We start from the raw sequence: 10661 nt of genomic DNA, 5'->3' as shown, positions 1-10661 counted from the left end.
TATATATATTATATATATATATATATATATATATATATATATATATATATATTATATATATATATATATATATTATATAATTATAATATAAGATTATCATCATGTATGTGTGTACATCTTCCTTGCAGCCAGCTCCAACACGAAATCCCTGTCCCATCTCAAGGCTACCATAACAGCAGAGAGAGGAGTCAAGGGAAAGACCAGACAAAGGGATGGAAAGAATGCCCCACACCTCACTGTCCAAGTAGGTACGGTGTTGTTGTAGTTGTTGTTGTTGTTGTTGTTGTTGTAGTTGTTGTTGTTGTTAAAGGGAAAGACCAGACACAGGGATGGAAAGAATGCCCCACACCTCACTGTCCAAGAAGGTTGATCTGTAAATTCTCAGTCAATTAACTGAAATCAGTCATTTCGTCAAATTCAAATATTTTTTAAAAGGGAAGAAAGAATTCATGAATCGTAGTTGAATGACTGTATAGTTAATTAGGAATGTTCTACAGCGCTATGCATAGCTCATGGGCCGTTTATATTAACGATGGATAATATTGCCAAGGCTAAGCGACGCTTTTTAGAATTATAAGGAACAATGGTAATTAGCCTAATTAATTCCCGCGCAAATTAGTTTTCTGCCATTGCTTTGCTCAAGTGAGCTTGCTGTTTACCTTTCATTTTGATTCTTTGGATTTTACCGCTACGACGAATTACGAAGAAGAGTTTCAGTTTCAGTCAATTTTTATAGAGCTCATTTACAGGTCTAAGTAGGTACGGTGTTGTTGTTGTTGTTGTTGTTGTTGTTGTTGTAGTTGTTGTTGTTGTTGTTTTTATTGTTAAAAGGAAAGACCAGACAGAGAGATGAAAGAATGCCCCACACCTCACTGTCCAAGTAGGTACGGTGTTGTTGTTGTTGTGGTTGTTGTTGTTGTTGTTGTTGTTGTTGTTGTAGTTGTTGTTGTTGTTGTTGTTGTTGTAGTTGTTATAGTTGTTGTTGTTGTAGTTGTTGTTGTTGTTGTTATTGTTGGTGTTGTTGTTGTAGTTGTTGTTGTTGTTGTTAAAGGGAAAGACCAGACATAGGGATGGAAAGAATGCCCCACACCTCACTGTCCAAGTAGGTACGGTGTTGTTGTTGTTGTTGTTGTTAAAGGGAAAGACCAGACAAAGGGATGGAAAGAATGCCCCACACCTCACTGTCCAAGTAGGTACGGTGTTGTTGTTGTTGTTGTTGTTGTTGTTGTTGTTGTTATCTTTGTTATTATTAAAGGGAAAGACCAGACAGAGAGATGGAAAGAATGCCCCACACCTCACTGTCCAAGTGGACACGTTGTTGTTGTTGTCGTTATTTTTGTCGTTGTTTGTGTTGGTGTTGTTATTGTTGTTGTTGTTGTTGTTTGTTAAAGGGAAAGACCAGACAGAAAGATGGAAAGAATGCCCCAAACTTCAGTGTCCAGGTAAGTACATTGTTGTTGTTGTTGATGTTTGTTAAAAGGGAAATACCAGACAGAAAGATGGTAAGAATGCCCCAAACTTCAGTGTCCAAGTAAGTACATTGTTATTGTTGTTGCTATTATTTTCTTTGTTATTATTAAAGGGAAATACCAGACAGAGAGATGGGAAGAATGCCCCAGACCACAGTGTCCAAGTAGGTACGTTTTTGTTGTTGTTGTTGTTGTCATTGTTGGTGTCATCGTCATTGTTGGAGTCTGTCAGTTCCTCCATTCAGATTTGATCTCTCCAAGATCGTAGCCAACAAATTTTTGTCAATTTGAACAAATTTGGAAGCCTGGTTCAACGGTAGCAGAAAGCAAATCCCATTGATTTTATTGTATCTGACATCCACTGTATTCAATGGCCACCATCAAGAAGTGATCTTTTTTTTTAACCAACTTCTTCTATCGTCCTCTCAAAAGAGCCACAAATTTATTCAACAGTCTTTTCATTCAATAAGTTGTTTCCCTTATCCAAATAAATCTGTTGAATTATGCTTTAAAAAAATTAAGTTGTGTGTGTCTGTTTGGCTTGGTATGAGCGTGTTTATGGTTTGATAAATATATTGTAAAGCATTTTGAGGCTTTGGCATTTAGCTCTATAGAAGAACACTTTATTATATACACTGGCGGTCGGTCAATAGAGCGAAGTTGTTTTGTGCCGCCCTATATTTTCCGTAGATTAGCATGTCAACCAAACAAAAAACTTCAATCTTAAAATTTTGATAAAATTAAAAATTTAGCACATACTGCTTTTTGTTTTGAATTTAATATTTGATGACTCGTGCGTCGCTCCGCGAAGGTGGCGTCAACTCGGCACGTTTCATCTTTCCCCCGTTGCCTGCGCGGGTGACAATGAGCGGAGGGTGTGGTGTGGTGGGGAAGTTTTCTTTGTTTATATGAGCCAGTCTTCGTTTGGCCGTCCTGTCCTTATCCTATACCTTGAAGAAAGTTAGTTACCACTCCCCAATCTCCCTCCACCCTCCCTCCCCAACTAACTATTGTCTTTCACTGCTAAAATAATTAGGCCAAGACGGCCAATCCAGCGATGCACGCCTTGAGGTCCTACTTGGGATAAATTAAAACCATATCAGTTTTATCACTGAAAGAAGAGGCTTTGCTTCACTTAGATATACGGATGAAGAGAATGGCAATAAATATATATTTTATCATTGTTGGTTTTGCTTAAATATATATTAAATATCAAAAAGAACAGTAAACAAAGTATGCACCGAGAAGAGCCCCATGGTACTATAAATAAAAATCCCTGACCCCACGGAGTCCTTCATCCCCGCACACTCCCAACGATCCCTACTCAACTTGTATTGTGTGCATTGTCTAATAATAGTATAATTATAAAGATGTCGCTGATTGTGTGTTAAGTTAACAAGTGCTTTGCGTTTGGAATTTAATGTGGATTTTTAAATTCAATTATTCTAAAGATGTGTGTCATACCGTTAGTATTCAGAGAAAATGTATTATCGCTGTTGTCATTGTTTATGAAACCTACCTGTTTTTATCTTGAATCATTTTATTTTTAAAAGTTATTTCTGTAATTTGTAACCAATCATGAATCATGTTGATTTTTTAATTGAAAATCGATTCCGACACTTATCCCCTCAAGAGAAAATAGTGGTGAAAGATTTAGGTCCACACAAACCAGTGAATTTTAACTTAGTTTCTAACACACCGAGGAGACAGCGCCGATTTAATAATAATTATTTTTAAAATGTTGAATGGCTTACTGCCAGTGAAAGCCGTAAAACGCTTCATTGTTTTTGTTGCTTGATTTTTGGTGATGTATGCTATAACGGACAACAGGAGGATTCAGTGATATTGCGCACATCTCTCAGGCTCTGAAGAAACATTCTGAATCAAATAGCCATGTCACAGATGCTGTTAATTATAAACTTTTCAACGTTGTAGATATAAGAAATCAGTTGGAAACAGGATATGCTGCGTCTGTGAGTCGTTATAATGAACAGATGAAAGTTAACAGACAAGTTTTGTCCAAGATAATTGATGCTCTTTTGTGAGTACGTCTCGTTAATATTCTAACACACACACATACACGCACACGCAAATACACGCACATATGCAAACAATTGCAATACCCCCCTCCACACACACACACACATACACACACACACACACACACACATACAAAGTAGGTCAAATTAAGTTAAATTAACTAGACCAATAAAGTTTGATTCTGTATTTCGAATTTGTGCCGCCTTAAATACAATGTGACCAACCGCCCCTGATTATATATTATTATTATTTCATTTTGTTTTGTTTTTTCAGGTTCCCTTGGGCACAGTGATAAAGTCAGAAAATGGTCATGTTTTGGCATCCCTGGACAGTGTAGACTCCATGTTTATCGCTGCCAGGGGTGGCGCGGGTGGCAAGGGGAATTACTTTTTTTTATCCAATGAAAACCGAGCACCAACAATGGCAGAGACAGGCGGATTAGGACAAGAAAGACAACTCCATGTGGAATTGAAAACAATGGCACACGCTGGGCTAGTAAGGGATGCAGCTATTTCAATTCATTACTACAACCCACTCCCCTCTCATTGGGGTCCCGACAGCTCAGCAGAGCACTCGCTTCACACACAAAGGGACCGAGATTGATCCCAGTGCAGGCGAGAATTTGTTTTGACTGCCCTGTCCACCCAGCAGGGTCTGTTAGATCTGGTGGAAAGTACTTTGCGATAGAGTAGCATCCTATCAAAAGGGTAGCAAGCAATTGCTATTGTCCGTTTTACAAGCAAATGGGATTCTAATGACCCCTTTGCCCACCCGGTGATGGTTGGGTAGCTGGATCCAAACTAGTTAAAAGTGGAAAGTGCTTTGCTGTAGACCAGCAGTCAATCCAATGGCTGGTGCCTAGAGAGGCAACTGGCTCCATTCGCCTCATGGTGTTGTATTATATGACTTTCATTTCTTCTTTGGTCATTCAGGAACTAAATCAGAGAAATGTTATGAATTTATAACTGTCTAGGACTTTTCTCTCCTGTGAAAATAGTGACATAGGAACAAATGACATGCAAAGTGACGAATGATTATTATTCCATGCTATGTTACTATATTATTATTCTGATCAAAATAGAAGAAGAAATCAAGCTGATTACAAAGTTACTGTCCTTTGGATCAAAACGCTTATTGGGCTCTGATTACTCGGATACATGTGGAGAAGCTCAGCTTTTTCTTATGGCATCGCTGCATCAAAGACTTTGTCCTGCTAAAGATCTGAAAAAGCGTATACCTTTGACATGGCGGTTTTTTTTAAAGGAAAAAAAAAAACAAATTTTGAAAGCTTAAGACAGCAAAAAAAATTTTTCAATGGCAAAAATTTGCGATTAATTTTCCTAAAAACCCATAATTAGTTCATGAAAGAGAAAGGTATTTGTTTATTTTTAAGGGTTGCATTGTGCTTGCAACAAATGTAAGGTCATATCAGTGCCAGTAAAAAGGAAGAAAATGATATAGTAAAAAAGAAACTTACTTGCTTACTTACTTAATCCTCTTCGGGCCTTGAGGCACATTCACCAGATATTTTTTTATGATCGGCAAAAAAAAAAAAAAAGTCTTGATGAATTATCTTTCACATTCTACACGAGCTGTCAAATTAAAAGAAAAATTAATCTTTTTTTTTTTTTCATTTTTGTTTTTTTCTTTTCTTTGCACAAACTCAAAAATTTGAAACAAATTGCAGATTTTGCAGCCGCAATGCATATCAGTGACATTTTGTGAAGTTTTGCAGTCGGGTTGCGGCTGCAAGTGATGCAAAAAACTGACATGGCAGATACCTATTAAACAGTGCGAGACAAAGCAGAAAGAAAAAAACATCTCAATATTTCGCCCTGCCTTGACTAGCAGTCACCAGTCTAGGCAGGTTCATTTTTGTCTGGCACTGTTTCATACACCGTTTTCAGATCTTTATCTTACACCAGGGCCTGCTCCGTGATTTATCCCTTGTCCTATTCTTTCTTTACACTTACACTTACCCTCTTGGTGCTTGATCAGAACATAAGGCTGACACGGTGGAACGCCATCTTTCTCAGTTGGAGGCCATTTTTGTCATCTGTCCCTAAGACCAACCACTAACTTTCATTTCTCTTTCGATGCTCCTCCTCCAGGTCTCCAGCGGGCGGCCCCTTCTTCTCGTTCCCTGGGAATTGATCCATTTCTAAGTCTAAGGACATGTCCAGTCCATTTTCCACCTTCTCCTCATTACAGTTTCAAATAATTGGTTCACCTATTCTTTCTAGTTACAGATTATTTAATTGTGTTTGTTTTGTTTTATTTATTTATTTTTTTTTATAACCATCTTTTCTAATTCTTTTTTTTTTATCCTTTCATACCCTTTATTTACACCCCACAACAGATTGGATTTCCCAATGCTGGCAAGTCAAGTCTCCTCCGTGCCATTTCCAGAGCCCAGCCTAAAGTGTCCCCCTACCCCTTCACCACCCTCAACCCCCACATCGGCATGGTACCCTATGATGACCTACAACAGCTGGCTGGTGAGTCGCTTTACTTTACAATTAGAATTTTTAAAAGAAAAAAAAATAGGGTAGTTAGCACCAGTTAAAGGATATAAATCTAAAAAGTTATTTGTGATACAAACACGGTGCCAGGCACTGTAGATGGAAAAATCAATGACAATGACAGATTAAGGGGAATCGAGGAAAGATTTTTTTTTTTTTATAAGAGATGGGTTTGGGTTTTGTTTTTTTCTGTCTCTTAAAATTTTTTTTTTTAATTAAACTTTTATATAGCGCAATATCCACCAAATGTGCTCAAAGCGCTTTACAAGGGGTCCCTGGCCAACAGCAACATTTAACATGTAGGACAGGACTTGTCGCCTGTTAGGCGATATTACAATTTTTTCAGACAGAGACAACGCTGTTAACAGCCAGGTACTCAGTTTCCACTTGAGAATGGTGATAGAATGTGAGTAAAGAGCCTTTTCCAAGGACTCAACTCAGCGAGGCTGGAACCCAGGACTCGGATCTTAAAGCAGTGACCACATGGCCGCTCTTGATAGAGTGATAGTTATACAGTGAATCCTGATTATACCAACACCACCAGATCAGAAATGTAATCAAGGTTGACTTTATCCATTATCAACGGATCACACTAAGATAAAGAACAGAAAATATTCGACAAACAAAGAGGTGTTAACTTTAAGGGTGTTGACTTCAGGCCGATTCCACTGTAGTTGGTTGTAGTATGAATGATCTGTAGATATTTGTGTTTATCTCTTTCATTCAACTTTTACAAAAAGACATGTACTAGTTTAGATTGGTCCTGGGATCTACATCTGTTCTATATTTATTTGAACCAGTCTACTTTGTTTTACTATTTCTTGGGCATTGGGAGATTGTATTGTAGTAAGCTTTATAGGAGATTGTAAGCTTTATAGGAGATTGTAAGCTTTAGAGATTGTAAGCTTTAGAGATTGTAAGCTTTATAGGAGATTGTAAGCTTTAGAGATTGTAAGCTTTATAGGAGATTGTAAGCTTTATAGGAGATTGTAAGCTTTAGAGATTGTAAGCTTTATAGGAGATTGTAAGCTTTATAGGAGATTGTAAGCTTTAGAGATTGTAAGCTTTATAGGAGATTGTAAGCTTTAGAGATTGTAAGCTTTATAGGAGATTGTAAGCTTTATAGGAGATTGTAAGCTTTAGAGATTGTAAGCTTTATAGGAGATTGTAAGCTTTAGAGATTGTAAGCTTTATAGGAGATTGTAAGCTTTATAGGAGATTGTAAGCTTTAGAGATTGTAAGCTTTATAGGAGATTGTAAGCTTTATAACATCAGCTCATAATCTTTTGACCAGACAATCATCAAACCGTTTACGTCTTTTTTTTTTATGTAGCGTGAGTGGCCTTTTGGCCTGGAACTTGCCTTGTCATAAAAGTAAAGCAATGTTATGTGAGGTCAATTACCAGATAAGTGACTGGTCATAAAAAAAAGTCTGGTCCTGTTGTTCCTTTTAGCTAAAATCAGATATATGTGGACGACTTACAGGTTGACTAGTACTGTATGAAATGGAAATATGATTCCATATAAGCTTCTGGGAGAATAAATGATGTATTGTGAAGTGCATTGAGTAAACCTGTAAAAATGTGTTGTATTCTGTACCGTTAGCACTCACGTCATATGCAGAGAGATTGAGATCGATCTCGGGGGAAGTCAGAGATTTTTTCTGCTCCCCTTGTCCACCCAGCAGAAATAGGATAGCTGGGTCTCATAGACCTGGCAGAGAGTACTTTGTGGAAGACTTACATCCTGCCCAAAGAGTAGCAAGCAATTGCTATTGTCCATTTCACGCTATAGATACTGGGATAAACTCCAGCTCCATGGGGCCTAAAGGCTCTGAAGAACTACGTCACAGTGGTTTCTGCATTGTGAGTTCAAGATGAAATTATAGATAGAATAAAGTTGACGTCACTCGAGTCTTTGCTACTGTGTTTTTGTCTTCTGTGTTTATGATTAATTCTCACTAAACTGTATTAACCAGGCTATAAATATAAACGTTCACGGTTACACATAGTTTTGTGTGTTGGTCCGTTATACTTCTGGATGGCAATGTTGTGAGCTTCTTGGCCAAGTGCATACTATCTGTACGGGATTTCACTTTTCCACACCCACAACCCTCACCCTCGTTTTATCTTTTCTTGTCTTTAAACAGTTGCGGATATCCCGGGTTTAATCCCAGGCAGTCATGCCAACAAAGGAATGGGTCACAGCTTTCTGAGACACGTGGAGAGATGTCTGTGTCTGATTTACGTCATCGATCTAGCCGTAGACAAGCCGTGGGAACAGTTGAATCAGCTCAAGTATGAGTTGAACCAGTACAAGGATGGCCTGGCCAATCGGCCTGCTTTGCTGGTGGCCAACAAAATTGATTTGCCGGGAGCACAAGATAGACTGGTTGATTTGAAAGAGTGGATAAGAAATGAAAAGAAGAAAAGGAGTAAAAAGAAATATGAGGTTATAAATGTTTTGAGGGAAAATGAAATTGGGGAAGAAGAAGAGAATAATAATGAGATGATGAGGGAAGATAAGGACATTTTGTTAAATGAATCGGATCGGTCAGTTTCTGTTTGTGATGGAGATAAAAGTCATATTGGGTGTGGAGAAAGTAGATTGAAATATGATTTAGAGAAAGGGAATTCCGAGTATGGGCTGGGTAATGAGGGAAATTGTCTTGGAGATGATGATTTGGGATTGGGGGAGAAAAGGTCGATTGCAACTGACGATGGACGTGGTGGTTGTGATGTCGTCTTGGGAGTGTCAGCCAAATGTCAAGTTGGGATAGAGGAATTTTTACATCATCTTAGAGTTATCTACGATTCTCATTTATCAAAAAGTGGCGGGGATGAAGTTAGATGACAACGTGGCCTTTGACCAGTTTTCCTGCTAGAATCCTCACTTGTCTGTTCATCGCAAAATAATTTAGGTTTATCTTTATTTTTTTTTTTTTTACGATAACTACTATGTTACTAGTGTGCATCTTGTGTGAGTGTGTCTATGTCAATATTGTATTGTTATAAATGTGTAACCAAATGACAAATTGCCATTTTTTGGGGGACAATAAAGATATTATTATTATTATATTATTATTATTTATTATATTATTATTATTATTTATTATTATTATTATTATCTGGATTAACTTGTGTAATTCCAGGCATGGGTTTTGACACTGAACCTTTATTATTTTATTGAGTGCCTACCGTATCACATCTGACAACTGGTAAAGTTTGTGAAGAGTGACATTTCTCTTTGTGAGAATGGGAAAATATAATTGGAGAAGTTTTACGAACTGTTGCATTTTATATTTAGGAATTTGTGTTGGTGAGAATTGTTCAATATTGATACGTATTATTATTTCTAATTGTGTAAATTAAGGCCTTAATTATTAAGGTTTTGATTTGATCAGATTACCTCCAGATTTTGGAAAAGATGCTATTGTTCTATGACTATTTTAGATCTATGTGATATTTCAAAGATCCAATGAAAGATCTTTTTAAAATATTGAATCTCAAGTTTGTCAAAAATAAGATATCTTCTTTAAAAATTGTTTTGGATATTCTTTAACGTGAGACCTCCTTATACCTTGGTCAACCTGGTGGTTATTCTCATCTTACTTTGGCAATTAGCAAAGTTGTCAGTAGCAAGGGGTAATATAGCAACGAAGTTTCCCTGTCCAACAATTGGGTCAATTTGGAGGCTCTAAATCTAAAACTGCACTTCTCGCTTCATACTATCACTATGGTGTATATTATTTTGTATTGTTACTGTCTCTCTTTATTTGCCCAATCCCACTGAATTATACTTTTACATCCTTTGCAGAATAACATTATTTGTTCAATATGAAGCGAGTTATTGTAAAGTTTATAGGTCATGCTGCTACAAAATAGATATTCCAGATAGTGATTTTGCGGATCGTGGGATAAAAATCTTTTCCAGTAGCATTGATTTTATGTAACAAAAAAGATTTTTGAATAAAATAAATTACCTAAAAGTCTAATCATGTCAATTGTAAATGCTGTGCAAAATTTTTTGTTTGTTTGTTTGTTTGTTGCTTTAGGTCTCTTCCAACACAATTGAGGTTATATGAGAGACCGCTGAAACAACGAAACAAGCAATCTAACAAAAATAGTACAAATGTAAATAAAAATCATAACCTAAAGATATCATAAGCTAAACTATAAATAACCAAGAACAAACAGGCAGAAGATTTACAGAAAAAAAAATATCCCCTGTCAAAAATACAATCACAAACCAAAGAAGCAGGATAGGCTAGTAAAGAGAAGAAGAAACGACATCACTATCGGATCGTACACCCATGCGGACATCATAGGTATATGATTCAAGGGTGATGCTCCCATCCAACCACCCACTGTGCAAAATTTGATGTTTGATTCTGGTCATAGGTTCTACCTCGTGCACTCGAGACACGCCAGTAAAAAGTAAAATACAGTGGAATCCTGATAAAGCCACCACCACCTGATCAGAAAGATTGCTTACGTTTTTATCCATTATCAATGGGACAATTTTAGATAAAGAACTGGGTGGGGATCCTGACCTCCCATAGTGGGCAGGGAGGTACATGCTGTTTCTTCTATCCCCCCATACCCGTTTTCCAATTGTTTCCTGTCGTTGT

General features: G+C 37.2%; 1 protein-coding gene across 1 annotated transcript in view; it reads left to right on the top strand.

The window, feature by feature from the left end:
• LOC144976696 (mitochondrial ribosome-associated GTPase 2-like) overlaps window positions 1-9026 on the top strand; it is a 22040-nt gene extending 13014 nt beyond the window's left edge. The window contains exons 4-7 of the mRNA XM_078921043.1: window positions 129-244; window positions 3783-4004; window positions 5869-6007; window positions 8181-9026. Coding sequence (XP_078777169.1) covers window positions 129-244; window positions 3783-4004; window positions 5869-6007; window positions 8181-8884 — 1181 coding nt within the window. The 3' untranslated portion in view covers window positions 8885-9026. The remainder of the gene's footprint in view (window positions 1-128; window positions 245-3782; window positions 4005-5868; window positions 6008-8180) is intronic.
• The last annotated feature ends 1635 nt before the right edge of the window (window positions 9027-10661 follow it).

The sequence above is a fragment of the Berghia stephanieae genome, chromosome 7 (genome assembly GCF_034508935.2).
Source record: "Berghia stephanieae isolate SIO BIC M18660-M18661 chromosome 7, UCSD_Bste_1.3, whole genome shotgun sequence".
Classification (NCBI taxonomy): Eukaryota; Metazoa; Mollusca; class Gastropoda; order Nudibranchia; family Aeolidiidae; genus Berghia; species Berghia stephanieae.
The sequence above is the reverse complement of the archived record's forward strand: the minus strand, read 5'-3'. Positions and strand labels throughout refer to the sequence as shown.